Below are 19,693 nucleotides of genomic sequence, written 5' to 3'. Positions count from 1 at the left end.
GTACTCTTAATGTATTCTGTTGTCTTAACAGAAAGCCAAAAATGTGATAACTTGCTAGGGCACATTTCTAAGCTGCTCATTCTATTATGATCAATAGGATTATGTAGTCTCTCAGTAACATTAATAGAAAAAGTCCCATTCACTGAAGCTAGGATTTTGCCAGTGTTGGCAGTGCTTGCCAAGAGACACTTCCTTTAATCAACTTAAGCAAGTGATGTTACCAACACTTACACCTCAGGGAAACGAGATATTGGAGCTTTTCTGGAGCACCAAGTAGGCTAGCAAGAATTTCATGTTCCTTTTACACAGACTCACCGTTCTCTGAGGTAGAGGCACTCAGCATCCCTTTGAATGTCACCTGTAAAACCTTGACAAAAATATGTCAAATGTATTATTTCAAAATAAAAAGCTGAACAATAATTTACCGAATTTAAAACAAAGTTAGAGGAATCTGAAATAACATGGTTTCCAGTAAGGAAAAAAAAAAGTTTTATTGGATAAATATAATAAAACTGTATTTTAAAAAGACCTTTTGTTTGCACAAGCTTTTCTCTAGATGTGAAGCAGGAAACATCAAAGCAGATACAGTACTTACCTTTGTCACTGCATAAAACAACGGAACATGCTGGGTATCTGCCTGGAGTTTTCCTCTTATTCTTGTAATTATTTCAAGAAACTGGGCCAAATTGCTACAAAAATGTTCCCTGCCGTTGTGTTACTTCAGACACAAAGACACAACACCAGACAACAGGACACCGGTCAGTCATTGGGACTAAGGGATCGAGGCACAGCTTCACAAAATGTCCTTAGGAAGCAATTCATTCTCCTTTCAAACTAAACAGCAAAAATGTTCCTGTTGCTCCTTTATCCAGCAATATTTATTGAATAGTATCAGGTTAGCAGATGTGCACTTAAGGAAACCTTCCTGACAAAGAACATCCTACCTTAGGGTTGCTAAAAAAAGGATCAAAAACCACAGTGGCCAAGTGATGCAAAGAGCTGAACCATTAAAGTTTACTGTGTTGGTTCAGATTGGTTTGGAAAATTATGACAGGTGAGCAGTAGATATCCAGCACGAAATGTTGCTATAACTGTCTAGCAGGAAAGCAGATGTTACCTAAGGCAAGCAGAGAGGTTAGTGATAATGCTTTAAGATAGGTTAGAGTCAGTGAAAACTCACACATTGCTTGAGTTGGCCTTGCCTGAGACCAACTCATGTGAACAAAGATTTCTTCCCTTGCTTCTCTGTTGTACGAATCCTGGTTGCATCCAACATCTTTTTCCACATAACACAAGGTGGGTGTATTCCTCCAATTACACACATTTCTCCAATACATTTCTCCTACCACAGGTAGGAAATGGCATTACATTATGGAAAAGTCCTCCAGGCTAATGCAATACTTCTAAAGTCTAACATTAAGAAACAATCACGCAAGAACCTTATTAACATTGCAGCCATCAGCTCACCCTGCAGCTTTACGCAAAAACCAAATGCAATCATATTTAATACTTAAGAATGAAACAGAATGGATGATGCAATACTTCTCTTCACCATCATAGCTATCTGTGAGATACTTTGTAATTTAAAACTACTTAGAACATATTAATGCAACATATAGTGCAACTCTTTTTTTTTTTTTTTTTTTGATCTTATTTAGATTTAGCCTTAAGGTTTCTGTTATTTGAGCACTACCCACCACTACATTCAGTGACATGCTCTGTCCCACTGATTCAAATAGCTCTGACCATTCAAAATATAAGTGGCTTCTTGATCTCTCCCGTCACAAATTTTGCTATACAGATATACCTCCTATACAGACATACCAACTTCTGAATTGTGTGTTTGAAAATTGTGTTTGTTGTGTTGTGTGGTGTTTGTGTTGTTGTGTGAAAATTCAATATCCAGGTCATGCAAGAAAACTTTGAAGCCACAAAATTCTCTCCATGGCTGATCACATGAAAACACATATTTTCCTAACTTTGGATATATATGTCCTGGATTTTTGTTCAAAACAGAGTAATATTTATTTGACTACTATTTTAGGTTATGTCTTTGACTGACTGTTGTCACATTTTGTTGATTTGACATTAAAGGATAAAACTACTGTCCAGTACAGCACGATGGGAGTGTTTCTTGCAAAGAGCAGGAAACAGCCTTTTGGACTGGTAAGAAACCTGGGAAGGACTCCAGGCTGCCCAGAGATCTTGCAATAGCTCTGCTCATTTAGGTTTGGGGGGGGTTCTGTGCGCCTGCTTTTGCCTCTGTGACCTCCTGCCAAAGTCTGCTTATTTCACATGCACTACCGCAATGTGCTAGACCTCCTTACCTAGAATATTCCCTCTTTATTGGGAGCTTTGCAAGGATCCTTTGGTCTCAGCTTTTGTTTTGCAAGCAGTTAAAGGATCACCCATTATGTCTCATCAGGCAAGCCTGGAAAAGGCTGTTGTGAAACAGGCCATGTGTCAGCACTTTTAGTTCTCTAGCTTTATTTTAAAGAAAAAAAAAGGACAGATGACTGAAATGCTATTAAAAATCCAGTTAATATGTTAACTAGTTTGGGGGTGAAAGTTTGATTGTCTGACTTTAAAATCCATTTGAACAACACCAATAGCACAACAACAATTAATTGTTTTATATAAATATTGCAATATTTCTTTATGCTTTATTGCTTTTTTTTTCTTTTCTGGTCATAGTTATTTTACAGAGGGCTTGGTCTCGAGCTTGCCTGTGCTGCTGTTCAAGACCTGTTTGGGGATTAAATAGCAGGGCTAGGGTTGTGCCCTGCACTCTTTTACAAGGGATTATACCAGAGAGGTGAACTGCAGCGTTTGTAGTCGTAGTCGCTGCTTGTTAACTGGGTCTGCAAGCGGCCCCTCCGAGGCAGCAGCTACTGGTGCCTGCTGACCAAAGACAGCCCAAAGACACGCACATACTGGGGCGGAAAAAATAAATATATAAAACCAAAACGTCAAGAACAGGCAGAGAGGCCGCCCCCCTCCCCGCCACGGGGCAGGGCCATGGGGCCTCCGAGGTGCCTCACGGCCCTGCCCCCGGAGCGGCCTCTCCTCGGCCCGCTCCGCCCCGGCCCGGCCCGGCTAGGCTCGGCCCGGCTCGGCTCGGCTCGGTGCGGGGACACGCCGGTGAGTGGCCGCGCGGCCGTTGGTCCCGTTCGCCCTTTCCCTCCCCTCACGCGCCCGCCATGGAGGCTGCGAGCTCCCTGGCGCGGCGCCGCCGCCGCTGAAATCACATAAACAAACGATCAAACGATCACACGAATGAAAGAGGGGCACAGCCTGCTCGCGGTGCCCCCGGCCGGAGGTCAGCGCAGTTGAGCACGGTGGGAGGGCGAGCTGTCATGTGGCCGTCATGTTTCTGTCATGTTTCTAGTTCCACCTGCAGGCGGACGGCGCAAAAGCCTTTGAAATACTTCAGTTTTGCCCTGCTTTGTTTTGTCTTGTTTTGCTTTGCTTTGCTTTCAGGGAGGGCTCAAAGTACCCCATGCCTGGGGATGCGAAATCCATAGTCTGTGTGTATATAAACTGTACTAAGGAAGATCTGCCCTGTGGTGTTCTTCACAGCAATCACTTTACATGGCTCCATACGCAGTAAGCAGGGTAGACCTTGGGGACCTGAATATTCACAAGCCCTGAATTCACAGGGCTGTGAGGGGAAATATAAATTATTAACTTTTCAAGACCTTGGCCTCTCAACAGATTGATAATTGAACAAGGCTAGTATGGGGTAGCTCTTTTGTGTACATGTTAGCACAGCTAGTATGCCAGGAAAAATAAAATAAGGTTTTCCTATCATATTAGCAAGACTGCATAAGAGTTAAAGATCCTTCAGAATAAAAGAAGATCAACACAGGAAGAGTTCTGTATGTCAGAGGGAATGCCTGGGCTTTAGCCAGCTCCATTGTAAAGTGGGGAAAAACAAAGTAATGGACCTGCTCAATTTTATCCTGTTTTGAGGATAAAGGATAATAGGAAAAGGATAAAGGACACTTAAGGAGATATGACTGTGTTTTCTTGTTGTTTTTGCAGGACATGGAGGAGCAGGAGCTGCCGTACGTGCTAATTGATTGTATAGAAGGGAAACATGGAGTATATATGGACCACCTTGAATACCTAAAGAAACGTTTTTGCCTTATCACCATGAAAGAATATCTTGAAAACAAGAAGATTCTTAGTGAAAAGATCAGAGCTATTTATATGTGGTATCACAAGCCTGTTATTGATGAAGAGCTGCTCCAGAGCCTGCCTAACTTGAAGATAGTTTCAAGCTCTGGGGTGGGAATAGATCACTTGGACCTGAAGCTCTTGTCCAGGTTTGGTGTGAAGTTGTCCAACACTCCCTTTGTTGTTTCCACGGACACTGCAGACTTGGGGATGGCTTTGATGCTGGCATCTGCCCGGAGACTTGTGGAAGGTAATATGTGAAGTGGCATTTAGCCTTCCTGTAGGGTCACAGAATGGCTGGGAGGCTGGGAGGGACCTTTGGAGATTATCTAGTTCTGACTCTTCAAAGTGTATTATTTAAAAAAAAAAAAAAAAAAAAAAAAAAAAAAAAAAAAAGGCATGCTGAAGTAAGTTAAAAGGAAAAAAAAGAAAAATACAGGGAAAGTTAAGGTAAATCTGTCTTGCTGACAGTGACTTAAACATAGTGCATATAGTTTGCACACAGACATAACAGTGATAGCTATGTTCCTTCTTCCAGACACATTTAATTCAGATCTCTTCAGCCTCAGCCCGTAACCTTTCCTCATGCTGCTTGTTCACTGCAGTCTTGCTTTTCATTTTCTGATGAAATGGAATATTTGCAGAAAGCCCTGAGAGATGTCTTTAAGCCACATATTAGAGACATTATGGCAAAACTCTCTAGAAATTTATCCATGGTTTTCTGCATTTCTTTTCCCAGCTGGCTTTGGCACATCTTCAGGATGGCTGGGAATCTTATTTTTTACTTACCAGAAGTCTTTCAGTGATGCTACAACCTTTATTTCATCAGCTACTCAGGGCAGTATCTCCAGACTGGGTGATACCTGAGGCCCTGCCAGTTTCCTTAGACCTATTGCCCAACCACCATGAGTCCCATGAGGCTCATGTCCCTTGGAGCTGAGGTACAGCTCATGTCCCATTAGGACATGAGGTCCCTAATGTCCCCCTAATGGGACAGGAATAGGTTCTGCTGGCAGAGAGAGGTGACAAGAAGGTTTGTGATGGGTGTCAAAGTGAGGTTGCAACTTTGTCCTACCTTCCTTGTTTTCCATAGGACAAGGGTATGTTTCTTATCCTAAGCAAGAAATCAGTTTAAGAAATTGTGTTGCCAGTGCAATGTTACTCACTTCTTGGCCAGAAAACAGTAGCACTAAGTTGTGGTTCTTTTGCTTCTGAGTTGTGTTGTCTTAGAAAAGTAACCAGATGCGAGGGATCGAGGGATCGTTCAATTCTTACATGATGTTTTTTATTTGTTTTCTTTCCCCCAGGCTATCAAATGGCAGTTGCCCCTGACACTGAGTATTTCCCTGCTAACTGGCTGGGAGTGGAAGTTTCTGGGGCGACTCTAGGGATTGTTGGAATGGGCACCATTGGCTACAAAATGGCTCAGAGGGCCAAAGCCTTTGAAATGAAGATACTGTACCACAACAGGAACCAGAGGTAAAAACAATACTGCTCCATGGAGAGTCTGTCATTGCTTTTAAAAATTACTCATGCCTTGGGCTGTCACACTGATCTTATGCTCCCTCTGTGTCAGGATAGGATGCTATCTGCAGCATTAATAGATATTGTAGGGTCAGGAAGCACTGAGGGCTGGCTGCTCGCCATGTGAAGGGGAGCCAAGTGCAGCAGCATGTCAGTCACCAGCCCAGGCCCTGCCCCACAGAACCCCACAGCACCTGAGCAGCACTGAGCCAGAGACAGTGTCTGGCTTCAACCAAGAGTCCAGATCACCAGGCAAGGTCATGGTGATGAAGCAGATGGGAGATCAAGCCAGAAAGTCAACCTGCCTATCAGGTCCTGTGAAGACCAGGTCAGGCGAGGCTGCGGTGAAATGGGTATAAAGTGCTGGCAGATCCTACACCCTGTGGTTTTCATGAATCAGCACTGATCCACACATCAAGGAGGCTTCTACTGACATGAATTTCTGATTCAACCATTGCCCTTTTGTGTCTGTCAGCAATTTTCATATGGGTTACTGTTCACAGGGAGAAGAGTTCATGTCAAACATAATAGTGTCTTGCATTTGGGTTGGAAAACAATCTTTGTCACAACCAGAAACTGTGACACAAATAAATCTACTATTTATTGAGTGCATTTATGTGGTACTCATTTCTTACTTTCCTACTGCACACTTTTGAACAGAGCACTTGATACCCTGGGGATCAAAGATTAACATTTCCTTTGCTGTGTTTCAGCCAAGTAGCTAGCTAGGTGCTTCTCACTGAAGGCATCCATTTCTTTTATGGTGATTTGAACTTTTTCTGTAACTTGTTGCTTGCTACTGGAGTTTGTTTGTTTGTTTATTTATTTTTCCCTCAGAAACAAGGAAGAAGAAAGTGCTGTTGGAGCTGTTTACTGTAAAAAGATAGATGACTTGCTCCAGCAGTCAGATTTTGTCATGCTGGCTGTGACTCTGACTCCCCAGACGCACAAACTGATTGGGAAGAGGGAACTGGAGCTGATGAAACCCACAGCTACTCTCATTAATATCAGCAGAGGTGGGGTGCAGAATTAATAGAGCTGCTTTATGATTGTTGATTATTAATTTGGGGGATATTCACTCCTGGGGAAAATCAACCCTAATATCAAGCCTGTTACCATGAAATTTTCAGATTGCTGGATTATTTAGAAGTCCATGGTTGTCCATGGTTGTATTTTGGTAAAACTTGCAAGCATTTCCGTAATTTTGAACAGTTCTAAAATGCTGGTGAGTGTAGAATATTCATCTTCTGTGTGTATTTGTACAATCTCCTACTCAAGCGTTTTATTTTCTTCCCTGTTTAGTGCGGTGCTCTTGCTAACACACATGGAGGTGGCATGGCCCACTCGGAAGACTGGCACTAAACTTTATTTTATGGTTTGTTGTAGTGCCTTTTAAAATCTCTGATTGTCCAGCTCTGATGTGAGTGCCTGGCTTTTCCTCATGCCTTTACCATCCTCTGCTGCCAGTTCTGCTTTGTGAACATCACTAGTCCTAGAATTTGACACTGTGCCAAAAAAGGTGGCGAGAGATCTGTAAGGAATATGAAAATAAGAATGTCTATTTTTTTTTTCCTAATATAATCCAGGTCTGGTTGTGGATCAGGATGCTTTGGTAGAAGCCCTTCAAAAGAAAGTTATTAAGGCAGGTGCTCTGGATGTGACATACCCTGAACCTTTGCCAAGGTAGAACACAAGTTTTAATTAAATCTAAAGGGGTTTGTGTGCTTCAAAGTAAGTTTGTGGGTATGAGCTTATGCAATTTTTATAATTATTAGTAGAAGGACGTAATGCAGATGCACGAGTCCTGCCGAGATGATGTCTGCAATCCTGCAGTCCTAGGCAAACCAGATTCACACTGACTCACTTGGAGGACGCACTGCCAGGAAACTGCAAGCTAGGCAGGTGGTGAACTCCACTGTGAATACGTGCGGATGATGCCATTAGTTTTTAATTGTAATTGTTATTTTAATACGTCCCTGTCTCCCTTCAGGTTCTGAAATAGCAGATAAATGCTCCGTGAGTGGCTGTTTCAGTATTTCTTTGCCTTTTTCAGGGATCATCCTTTGCTGAAGATGCAGAACGTTATAATCACTCCTCACATTGGCAGTGCCACCGAAGACACTCGCCGCGTTATGATGCGGGAGATGGCTGAGAGCATAGAGGCTGCTCTCGCAGGGCTTCCTGTCCCTAACGAGGTGCCCCTGTGAGGCGGCCTGCGTTTGGCAGTGCTCCTCGTGCTGGCAGGGCTGGTGCTGACGTGAGGAAACGGGAACTCCGTCGCCCTCCACGTAATTAGCCGCTGATCATGTAACTAGCCTCTGTGTCGCACAGGTGAAACACAGAGCTGCCGTGTGTGGATTTAATTTATTTAAATAATACAAGTGACTGTAGAAGCCTGGAGGGCTGATCCTGAGCTTAAACAAAACAAACAGAAATAAAACAAAACAAAGCAAAGCAAAGGCCGTTGTTTCGGTGTGATGTGTGTCTCTTGCTCCCTGCTCACGCGCGGCCGCTGCAGCGGCGCCGTGGCGGCCACTGGGCTCCTGCCGCAACCGCAGCCAGCACCGTCCCGGGACCTGCGGTGACGTTGGGGAAAGGACGGAAAAACCGGGAAGCGCCAGGAAAAGCAGCAGGGAAACAACCGCCCCGGCGGCGGCGGCGGCGGCGGCGGCGGCGGCGGCGGCGGCGGCGGCCCCGCCCCGGCCGCGGTTACGGCCGCCTCCTCCAGGGGCGCTGCGGCCTCCCCGCCGAGCCAGGCCGCGTCCAGCTAGGCCGGGCCGAGCCGCGTCCTGCCGGGCCGGGCCGAAGCGGGCCGGGAACATGTGGGGCCTGTCGGCGGTGTCGGCGGCGGCGCGGGCGGCGCGGGGCGCGCGGGCCCTGCGCACCTCGGCCGCGCTGCGCGGCTCCAGGAACCTGCTCAGGAAAATGCTCCGCAAAACCAAGTGGGTGGCGGGCCCCCGCGCGGGAGCGGGGCTGAGGCGGGCCGGGCAGCGTGGAGGGCCGCGGGGAGCGCGGAGCCGTCACAGCATGGCACCCCGTGCCGCTCCCTGAACACAAAACGCGTTGTTGTTGTTGTGATTTCCCTTCCATATGCGGCTTTTTTATCCGGGGGTGCGAGGCGTTGCGTCCCGCATACCCCACCTGATGCACCCCATGTAGATAGTACATGGAAACAGAACAGTTTTGGGGCCAAAACCCTGGTGTTGGTGGGTGGCCTGTCAGGGGATATTTTAGTTCTAGGTGCACGGGATGCCCTTTCCCTGAATTGGTAAAAATGTGGGCCATTCTCCTTTTATTTTTATTTTATTTTTCACTTTTTTTTTCCTCCAAAGGAAGAAGTTCTGGTATGACAGTCCAGCCGTGGAGTCCAAGACGGTAAGTGCAAGGTTTTCAGCCGTCATGTTGGCGTGTGGAGGAGGAACAAACACGTGCTTCAGCCACTGCACCTGCCATTCCCCAGATCCCTAATCCGGATCGCTTTCCCGGCGCGGCTCTCGGGGAGGATGGGCTCCGGATCACCACTCAGCGTCAGGAGGAATCCCCGCAAGGAGGCTGCGGCTTCCCTTCCGAGTGGCACCGCTGCCCTCCCTCAGCTAAAGCAGCCCTCAACGGAGGCACCTTGGGCAGAAGGTTGTTTGTAGATAAGGCAGCGCTGTGGTCTGCTTCTGTGTAATGCTCAGCTCCAGGCATCACAGAATGCAGACCAAATCTCCAAGGGCATTTGAAAGATGCTCCAGAGCCAATTACTGTAAACTCTTAATTATAGAATATATATATATATATATTTATCACAGAATCACAGAATGGTTGAGGTTGGAAGGAACCTCTAGAGATCATCCAGTCCAACCGCCTGCTCCAGCAGGGACACCCAGAGCACAGGGCACAGGGTGGCGTCCGGGTGAATCTGGAAGATCTCCAGAGAAGGAGACTCCACAACCTCCCTGGGCAGCCTGTGCCAGGGCTGTGTCTAAAATGTCTAATTGTCAGGATTTTTTTCGTTCTTTTTCTTTTTTTCTACAATAGTATGGGGCACAATGTTCCACCTTTTGGTATTCCCTATGTGCTTTTACTTCTTTTTCTGCAGTTGTGGCCATCATGGATGTGGTTCATAGCTTTGACATTTTTGCTCCCTTACCGTGGTTTTCCATAATTTTTGAGGCTTTTAGCTTATGTAGATGCTGTGTGGGGAAGTAGTCTGGCAATATATAGTATATAGCAGCACGTGGAGAACGTGTTTTATGGATCCCTTTGGAAGAAACATTCCTAACATGGTTGCTTGTGATGGCAAGAAGTGCTAGGCTGGGTGACTCTAGAGAGCCTTTTCAGACCAGTTTTCCTTTACTGAAAAGGATGGTGCTCATGGTACAAGCATCTCTGACATATCCGCAGTTGCTTTGAGTTCTTACTAGTAGGTAAATTCTGATCATCAGCCTGCAAAGAGCAGCCCCAGTCACAGAATGGCAAGACCTGGAGTTTTTAATTACTTGATCTCTGGGATATTTCCACTCTTACTTCTAGTTGCAAATTATATGGTGCTCAATGCTGTCTTTCTGGGCAATCCATGCTGCAAAAATAAGTATATGAGACTTACCTGGAAAAGTTTTTACTTTTTTTTTTCCCCCCTGTTAATACCTGCTGTTTTAGAAAACTGACCCACTGAGCTGTAATAATAGCTACAAAGTGTTAGAATAAGAAGCCGTGTCTGTTGGATATGAAGATAAAGTTTTGTGAGGAGAAATACTCCTTGTGAGAAGAAATTCTTTAAACATTTGAGCTATAAGACCTATGTAAGATCACTACAGCTGCAATGATGTCATTCTAAGATCTTGTTTGGTAAAACTACATGCTATTGCCTAGTATAAGTTTGTAGCTACTAACTAATTCTATTTTATTTTATTTGAAGATGTATAAACCAACCATGCTGGCCTCTGGAATGAAAGTTGACCAGATAAAATTCAGGAAAGAAGATACCATACGCTGCAGAGTCTTGAATAATCTCATTTATAAAGCTGTGACAGAGATGATGAGTACCTGTGAAATTAATCAAGAACTTTATGACCTCAAGCTAGAAATCTGCAAGGCAAGTGTGAAAAATACTTTGTGCTGAGCTGCTCTCATTAGACCTTTTGCCACGGGCAAAAGGAGCGCGTAAAAAAAAAGAGTTGTACCTCATAGATGCATCCCTGGCATGGGATTTGTCAGTTGTGATAGAAACAGATCTTTCTCTTGGCTGAATTCATTTCGCCTTCAGGCTAGTGATTCAAAATACATAAGTAAGGGCACCTTTTGGATATGTGTGTGCAGTGGCCCCTCTTACATTATTCCTCTCTGTAGGGCTCCGGGGATTGCCTCTGTAACCCTGGTGGCAGGTCTGCACTCAGCTACTGGCTGGTGTAGGCTGGTGTAGGCAAGCTGCAGGACTTAGAGGAGACATTGCTGCAGCAAATTTGGCTTATGAAATACAGGAGGGAAAGAAACAGCCTTCTTAAAAACACCATGCAAGTATTTTTATAATTGCATATTACATGTTGTCCCTGCTGCTCTGGGACATGACAGAGACTTAGTCCTGTTTTATTCTTAAGCTAATCATGATCTGATGTCGTTATTTCCATTATCAAAATAAAGCTCTTAGAAGTCTTTTGGCAATTCATCAGAATTTGCTTTCTAATATTTAAAGTTGCACAAGTAACAGATTTAGAGTAATACAGATAAGCTTCATGCTTCAGTTTTGATGCTTCAGACTTTTATCCACACTGTTACATTGCTCGTAATTCACATGATGATCAAGAAGTGGCTTGTGTTGGACTGGGCTTTGCTGAATATACTTTGCTGAATTAGTGAGAAGTGTTTTTAAGACATTGCTATTAGACATGAATGACAGTATGGAAATCTATGAGAATTTGATTTATGTTTAAAAAGTGTATTCCTCAAGAAGGCAATCTGTCCTTCTACAAAAGTGTATGTGTTTTCAAAAGTATGTGCAGGAGAACTGCATGCATGCCAAGCTATTTCTGTGAATATCAAATCCAAACTCTAGGTGAGAGCAGACCAGATATTGTCACAGTTCTTTAGCAGAAGCATGTACTTTTCAGCAACTATATTCCAACATAGTGCATGGTAAATAGTAATTCTGAACTATTTGATTTGGTAGTAGCTTGACATTCAATAAAAATAGCACTGTCAATAACGTACAAGTGCTGAAGGATGACTTCTTCAGTTAATTAAGGGGGTGATTAGGCAGTGATTTTCCTAAATTAACAGTGCCTTCAAATGCAGATTGTGAATCTTACTCAGTGTTTAACCATACTGCTGCAAGGGCACTCTAGCATTTTGATTCTTAAGAGAAGAGTGGTTCTCCTCTCTTTCTCCTCCTTAGGAGAAAAGGTTCTCCTAAGCATTTGTTGCATTGCTGCATGTTTATTTATGAAGTGGATGCTTTGGTGCATATGAAGTATATATGTGTAAGTTTGAAAGTCTTTGCTCTTGGCAGGTGTCCATGGCGCCAAGGTTCTCAGCGTGTCGCATTTACTGGAACCCTTTGTCCACCACGGAAAAAGAGAGCTATGTTGAAGGCGTCCTGCAGAAGAGTGCTCCGCGGATACGGTACTGCTAACCAGAAACTGTTACAATCCCTCGTAAATGCACAGCAATACACAGCAAGAACATTCCTAACAATCTAAATTGGACTTTGGGCTCTTAGGTAGTTGGGGTCAGGGTATCTCTGTGAGAGTTAGTGGTGGTGTTTGGGGCATGCGGAGGGCTGTTTTTCTTGCCATACTCTGAGGGCTGTAGCCTGCAGCTGCTCTTGCTCCTGCAGTGGGGTGAACAAGCCAGACGGAGTGGGGAGAACCTTGGGCCAGTCTGTGTGTACACGGAATGGTCAAGATCGGAAGGGACCCTTGGAGATCCTCAGTCCTTCCACTTGCACAAGCAGGGTCACCTAGAGCACATTACTCAGGATCATGTCCAGGCAGGTTTTGAATATCTCCAGACAAGGAGACTCCGCAGCCTCTCTGGGAAACCTGAGACAACAAGGGACAAAAGGGATACCCGCTAGGATCTGCAGCTCATTTGGTAATGTTCTTTTATAATGTTACACATTCCAAGATGAGGTTCTGCAGTGACATACTGCGGAGCTGTAACCTGAGTGAATGCCTTCAGATACCCTCTTACCTTGTAGAGGTAAGACCTTAGCCTTACACTTTCACTGCTGCTCTAGTATAACTTAGTTACAGATATCTTACCTGTTCTAGAGATGTTGTACTATTAAACAAACTTGTGAATGTTGTGTTTTTGCCAGGTATCTTCTGATGAGTCAGCAGATTGTAGGAAACGTGCCCCCAATAGTATTTATAAAAGACAAAGAAGCAGCAGCTTTAAAAAAGGTAATTGTAATACTTGACTTGTAGAAACATTGCTATAGGCATAAGTATGATCATTTAGTATATCATATTGCCTAGGAACAGAGAGAGAGGTGATAATTCAATTACAGTAGCAATCTACTTTAGAAACTAGTCTTTATGGTTTCCTTTCCTCTTCACGTTCCAAAGCATTTCACAAAGAATCCTTAGTGTAAAAGAATCTTTGTGGCTACACCCTCAAGAATCTGGCTGTGTTAGAAATTCTTAAATAAAATATTTAGAGAAGCTTGTGACAGATAATTAAGTGAATTAAACAAACCAAATGCCCTAAAATGCAATGAAACTCGCAGAGTAGCCAGTTACCTCCTGTCTTGCACACATTATTGTAGGAATTAGGTCTGAGCAACTGTGTTCTATGTTTTAAACATTATATATTCTTAAAATGCCATTGAGTCTTAGTAGTGATTTTATTGTTGTTTGCCTCAATCTTTTTCCATTTGTGGATTGTTAAAACATTTCTGGAGAATGCATAGCTTTGCATGGAGGATTAAGCTTACTGAAACTGTTTTTTAAATTAATTTTTAAGTCCACAGTGTTCCACATTGCTCAAAGCATTGACTGTTTTAGTTAGCAGACGTATTTCTAGAGTATTGGTAGTTTCCAGGAATTTGCTGTTACTAGGAGTGTAAAAGGAGGCCTTTTCTAAAGGGTGAGCTTTCCAGAAAAAAAGATGACACTGATGAATGAAATTTCATGAAATATGACTCCTCAAGCTATTTGGGTGAATTAGGGCACAGAAATGTGCATATGCTCATTTCAGTCAATGTTCTTTAAAGTGCATTGTTCTTAGATGTATTATTATTACTACTAGCATATGCAGTTACTATTAAATGGGCTTATACATTGCATATTAGCAGCCTGGGCAGAGATATTAAGAACTTCTTTACTCGCTAGAAATGCAGTGAAATTCTTTCCTTGGGGTGAAAAATTCTGGAAGAGCTTCATGCCAATATAATGATCCACAGTCTAAATCTTCCTCATCCTCATTAGCCTCCACGAGAGCCACCGGAACAAAGATGAACTAAACACTTCCAAAAGCAGTTTGTTTTCATCCTTATGCACCCCTCAGCTCAATACCAGAATCACACAGGTAGCACACAATATACCTGTGGTTCTGAAGCCATCCTTACTGTTATTAACATGTCTAGATGGAGCCACAACACTTTTTCCAGGTCTTGCTTTTCAAGTCTGTTATGGCGTTATGTTCTGTTAATCACTGTATCCCAACATTCTTAAAATGACCTCCTGTACTTCCTGAAGAAGAGGAAGACCCTCTGGACTGCTTTGCCTCGGTGTTTCAGTGCATGGCGCCTTTCTTGGTGCTAAGCTAAGCTAGCCAAAAAAGATAAGTGAAAAATCCTCCTTATGCAGTTGCTGTCAGTGAATGGCATTAGGAAACAGGCAGATGAGTCATCTTCTCATGTTTGCAGGCTGTGTGATTTGAGTAATCCACAAGTTTGAATAACAGGGCTTAAAATAATGTACCTGAAACTGATTTTTAAGCGTTGCCGAACAGGGCAAGACTGTCTGATTCAGCTCCCAGAAGAAGAATAGGACTCTGAATTAGAAGGGATGTGAAGAAAAGCAGGAATAAAAATTTCAAATTATATAAAATTTTCTCAATTAAGTATAGTCTGCAAGCATGAAATTTACTAGATTTGCAGCACTTTCCCGTCAGGTATGATGTTAAAAGGGAGCTGGGAAAACTGTTCAGTGTTTACATGGATTAGAGGCAAAAACTTGGAGAAAGAGGGCAGAAGATATGCAGAAATCTCAGCATAAAGATGTTGTTAAAAAGAATTTGCAAGACTGAAGTAAAAGCAAATAAAAAAATGTTCATAATATGCATAAGATAAAAAACTTTGCAGGATGAATAATCTATGGATTGATCATGCCATTTGATATAAAATTCCCTGTCAAGAAAAATAGATCTATCTTTTCACCCTCATAGCCTGAAAAGGCGGTGAGATCTGTTGAGTGATCCTGCTCACCTCATGGCCAGTGAAAGATGGTACCACAGCATACATTTCACAGAAGCTATTTAAATGAAAATGGAGGGACAGACTATATTGAAATGGTTCTGCTAAATATTCCATACACGTAGAAAGAATTTGATATTTGATATTTGTCTATTTCTTGTGTAGGTGTAGAAAAAGGAAATTTAGTCAAGGGCCTTTATTGTGTATTGCCTCCATGTCTTCACAGGTTGATGAATTATTGTCAATTGCTGATTTTGGACCGCCTGAAGAAGAAGAAAGCCTGCCTCTAAATGATTCCAGGTGGGCCTTTTAAATCAAATTTGGACAAGTGTTTGGACAACATACTATATTTTCATTTGTGTTTGCCAGCTTAAATTGACCATTATTTGATGTGTCAAAAAGTGTATTTTAATTAGATGTGTTGTTGTTGTTATATTAGAGTTCAGTAAAGTGGTCTGCAGAGAAAATACAAACTAGAAGAGAGAATTTACAGAAGACTTTACCACAGCAAGGTCTTGTTTTTGGGGTCTTTTGTAACAGTGAAAAGCTACAAAATAACTGAGGACAAAATTAATTATGTAATCATTCCAGATTGTCCATAAGACAAAATCTTATGTAATTATTCCAGAAATTACTGCAGAGGATGGCATTTTATTTGGTGTTTTGGCCTTCTTTACAAATGGTGCACACATATTTCAAAAGAAGGAGAAAATATTCCTTACTGTGTGTGCTCTGATTTACTCTAATACTTTAGTGCTGAGGTGTCTTTGTGGTGCTGTTTTGTCTTTGCTTCTTCTGCAGCAGTACCTTGCTGCAAACCTTTGCATATACATAATACAAATTTGCAAATACAAAACCAAATACAAATACAAAACCTTTGCAAATACAGAAAGGAAAATCTACATTTATCATCCCTTATAACAGCACAGTGTATGGGCTTTTAAAAACAATCTATAACATGATAAAAAAAACATAGTCTCAGAAATCAGCAGTATTTCAGAGATGTGACCTTTTTTTCTTGAAATGAAAGTATGTTACATAGTAGTATTACAGCCTCACAAGTTTCTAAGGTTTTAGCTTTCCATGATGTTTGTTCATGTTCTGGGTGACTTGCCCTTCTGCAAATTCCACTCTCTAAAGCATCTGGAAATGAACGGTTTCACGTGGAATGTAACTGCTCTGTTGGCTTCTCCTCATAAATCCATTGATGAAGCCTATTCACAGCCCATCCTTGGACACTTAGCCCAGCCCCCTTAACGTGGGGAGCACAAACACAGTGAATTAATGAACTCCCACAGAGAAGTCCAGGTTATTTATGGGTTAGCCAAATTGTCACAATTAGCAGAAGGAAAACCAACCAACCGACTAACTACACAAATCTTTTCCTTTTCACAGTAAACCAGGCTCTTCAACAACAGAATCTGCAGATTCACTCGTCCGGTCCAATCTGTTTGGTATTGATCATGAACTGCTGAATAAGCAGATAATGGAGTACAAAAGGCTGAAAGTGTCCAGAGAACCAGAAGGCCTTGCCTGGATGGAGCAGCAGGAGCAGCAGCTGTCTGTGATTCAGAGGAAAATGAGAAAGAAGAAGGCAAGGAAACCCTCTGATGATGACATTACCCCACAGAGGTACTTACTGGACAAATATGAAGCTGAGGACTTGGAGGAGAGCACGGAGTCCGTCTCTGACTATGAGCTGGAGTGTGAGCTGCAGGAGGAACTGAGCAAACTGGAGGCCAACGATGGCGAAACTGAAAGTCAACCTACGGTTAAACTGAAGTGAAAAGGCTGTTCCTGTTAAAATGGAGACCACCAATGGCAAAAAAAGAGACCAAAGCCAAAAAATGTGTGTCGTAGATATGGAAAGATGTGTTGGAAACTAACAGGCTTGCTGTACCTGCTGAGGTTTGACAGCAGAAGTTACGTAAGAAGAATGACTGATGTTGGCGATGCTCTGCTAAAAATCTTTCAAGTTGCTGCATATGCAGGAATTTCAGCCAGAGAACAGTTTCCTAACAACAAAATATACATTGGGCAGCACTGTGAGTTAAAATTTCTTGCAATTTTGTTGGTTATTTCCAATAAAATTATTCTTGGTCTTGTGTAATTAAAAGAAAAAATCCTTGGGGGTGATTTGCATAAAAATAATTATGGAATGGTAGGGCCTGCTTTTGTAAGGACAGGAAGGAAGAAGGAAAGCAGAGTAATGACAGTGAGTTCAGAAACTGGCCTCAGGACACGGAGACCTGGACAGTGTGTTCTCCAGAAAAACTAGTGTAATGGGACTCTTTCCAGAACAGGATGGAAATCTCTGAGATTGTGGCAAATAGAGTTACAATCCTGAAAGAAAATCAATTAATTTGTATCTGTTGTGAAAGGGCAACGGCAGGGGAAGGGAACTAGAAAAGGATGGGGAGCTTTTCATTTATTTGATAAAATAAGGCAAAGCGATGACCATTACTGAAAAGAGTGTATGAGAAACTAAAGTGGAAAAAAGGCAGCAAAAATACTATGCAAGAGCAATTGCACTACAACATGTTGCTTTAGCCTTTCAAAAAGATTTAAAGACTGTGTGTAGGCTCCAGAGCACAGAAAAAAAAATAGTCTGAAGGAATTTTTGGATAGATGAGATAAATTTGGATTAGTAAAGTATCCTGAAATTCACTGTAGTGTATTTAATAATCCACTTGAAGCATAGTGTGAAGATGAAGGGTCGCTTTTAAGAACTTGGAGCACATGTGAGAAGGTAGGATATTCCTTAGGTTACTTTGAGATTCTGATGAATGGAGAGGTCCCATAGATGTGTGCATCACTTTTTATTAGGGTACCTGCTGATGCCAGAGCTCACAGGAGTGCCCCCTAACTTGGAGCACGTGAATAATCCCACTGAATTCCAGCGTGCCTTGTTCTAGATTTCCTAGAATTCTTCCTATATTCCCTAGGAGGGACACGTTTTGAAGTGGATGCTTTTAGTTTGTTTCCCACTGAGTGAAATACCAGAAATTGCTTGTGTATGATATCACTGTCTACCAATGCAGACCGTGCATTAGTTGAAACTTGGCCATGAAGCTGTTACTGTTTTTAATGAACGACAGGAGCCTGCTATGTGGTACTTGCTAAACTAATCCACCAAATACTAATGCCTCCATCTCCAGGTTCTGCTATAAGAAATGTGGGACTTCCTCTGTTCTGCTTAAAGCTTAAAAGAAGAAAAAATTATTAAGAAGCTCTTGGAAGGGCCAAGAGCGCAGAGGTGGTTACGCCTGGGTGTTGCCTTGGGTGGTTTGGGTGTCTGTAAAGTAGATAAATTTATAAATTAGAGTGTTCCTCATAAATTTTAAAGGACATGTAAATTATACATTAGAGTTTATGAATCAGAATGTCCCTCATGTGCATCAACAGCAGCCCTCACGCTCAGCCCCTGGTGCCGGACTCCCTGTGCGAGGGAGGGCCGCGCTGCTCCTTCCCTGCGCGGTGTCACTGGTGCCGTGGGGACGGGCTGGAGCAAACGGGGTCGAGCAGGGGCCCAGCAAGGGCAGAACCTTTCTGAACCCGTGGTAGGGACAGCAGTGCAAAAGCAGCCGGCCTCGAGGCAGAGGGAAGCCTTAAGGCAGAGCAGAGAGCGCTGTGGGGCAGAGCACAAGGGCCTGAGGAGGGGAGGTCAGGAGAGCAGCGTCCACGTAGGCGTCTGCCACACAAACAGGTTTGAAGGAGTGTAGTGGCCAGTGCCGGCTTGCAAGCGTGTTCTCCGTGGCGCTCTGTGAGCACTAAACCTCCCCAAACACACTGGGATCCTACAAGTGTCTCTGTGAGATCCAGGTTTAATATCGAAGGTCACAGAGCACCTCAGTTCTTTCAAACTGGTTGTGATTCTCACGTGACTCAGAGTCACCAGTGGCAAAAATGGCATCACAATAGGGAAATTAGAAAGCCAAGAGACACGTCTGATTTTCTTCCAGAGACCTGATTTTCTATCCGAGGAATTGTTTATCTGGAAGCCAATCTAACTGTAAGCCTTGCTAGCATATAGAAAGCCAAGAATTGGAGTAAAAGCTCAACAAAGTGAAGTAAATATACCAATGGTTTGCTGTTCTGTCCTATGTATCACTATTACCCAGCTCTGCAAGAAGGTAAGTGAAGACAAAAAGCTTTACTTAGTTTAAAGATCTTTGAATTTTGTAGAGTCTGTAGCCAATCAAAGCAAAAGAGAATCCTCTAGCTGCAAAATTGAGTTAAATGCATGTTTTTCTTGCTTTCAGTAAGTGCTGACAGCACATAGTTGCACTACCTGCATTTGTTCTTATAAAATTTAATAAAAATTATTGTGGTGAAAGTTCACTCATAAACACCTATAAAAAACCAAATGACATCTCAGTAAGGGAGTTAAATGTGGCAATATTTATCCATTGTGGTAATTGCTTTTCATATTATTTTGCCTAGTATATTTTGTGTGCTTCTCAGGTAGTTTGCTTTACTTAGCAGGCTTTGCTCACACTTAACAGAAGATAAGGTCGAGCGTAGAAAGGCTGTAGGTAATTTTTGCTATTTGCTCTCTGTCTGGCTCCAAGGAACAGGCACTGTGTCGGA

The 19,693-nt window shown here is 42.9% G+C and overlaps 2 protein-coding genes across 2 annotated transcripts; both read left to right on the top strand.

The window, feature by feature from the left end:
* Positions 1 to 3,131: 3,131 nt before the first annotated feature.
* Positions 3,132 to 7,910, top strand: LOC112943656 (probable 2-ketogluconate reductase). The gene is made up of 6 exons (XM_026034885.1): positions 3,132 to 3,141; positions 4,045 to 4,429; positions 5,487 to 5,658; positions 6,541 to 6,719; positions 7,290 to 7,386; positions 7,757 to 7,910. The coding sequence occupies exons 2-6, from the start codon at positions 4,048 to 4,050 to the stop codon at positions 7,908 to 7,910; spliced, it is 984 nt and encodes a 327-aa protein (XP_025890670.1). The 5' UTR covers positions 3,132 to 3,141; positions 4,045 to 4,047.
* Positions 7,911 to 8,523: 613 nt separating this feature from the next.
* RBFA (ribosome binding factor A) lies at positions 8,524 to 17,178 on the top strand. The gene is made up of 7 exons (XM_026034884.1): positions 8,524 to 8,645; positions 9,036 to 9,078; positions 10,607 to 10,783; positions 12,194 to 12,306; positions 13,004 to 13,088; positions 15,330 to 15,403; positions 16,499 to 17,178. The coding sequence occupies exons 1-7, from the start codon at positions 8,524 to 8,526 to the stop codon at positions 16,887 to 16,889; spliced, it is 1,005 nt and encodes a 334-aa protein (XP_025890669.1). The 3' UTR covers positions 16,890 to 17,178.
* Positions 17,179 to 19,693: the final 2,515 nt, after the last annotated feature.

This window comes from Nothoprocta perdicaria, unplaced genomic scaffold, assembly GCF_003342845.1.
Source record: "Nothoprocta perdicaria isolate Ctin4 unplaced genomic scaffold, notPer1 scaffold_151, whole genome shotgun sequence".
Taxonomy (NCBI): domain Eukaryota; kingdom Metazoa; phylum Chordata; class Aves; order Tinamiformes; family Tinamidae; genus Nothoprocta; species Nothoprocta perdicaria.
The sequence above is the reverse complement of the archived record's forward strand: the minus strand, read 5'-3'. Positions and strand labels throughout refer to the sequence as shown.

Excerpts from the sequence above, each read along its gene's own strand:
- RBFA (XM_026034884.1), top strand. The coding sequence starts at position 8,524 with ATGTGGGGCCTGTCGGCGGTGTCGGCGGCGGCGCGGGCGGCGCGGGGC. Across the intron at positions 8,646-9,035 it reads AAAATGCTCCGCAAAACCAA|GAAGAAGTTCTGGTATGACA; the intron begins GTGGGTGGCGGG and ends TTTCCTCCAAAG. Across the intron at positions 12,307-13,003 it reads AAGAGTGCTCCGCGGATACG|GTATCTTCTGATGAGTCAGC; the intron begins GTACTGCTAACC and ends TGTTTTTGCCAG.
- LOC112943656 (XM_026034885.1), top strand. The coding sequence starts at position 4,048 with ATGGAGGAGCAGGAGCTGCCGTACGTGCTAATTGATTGTATAGAAGGG. Across the intron at positions 5,659-6,540 it reads TACCACAACAGGAACCAGAG|AAACAAGGAAGAAGAAAGTG; the intron begins GTAAAAACAATA and ends TTTTTCCCTCAG. Across the intron at positions 7,387-7,756 it reads TACCCTGAACCTTTGCCAAG|GGATCATCCTTTGCTGAAGA; the intron begins GTAGAACACAAG and ends TGCCTTTTTCAG.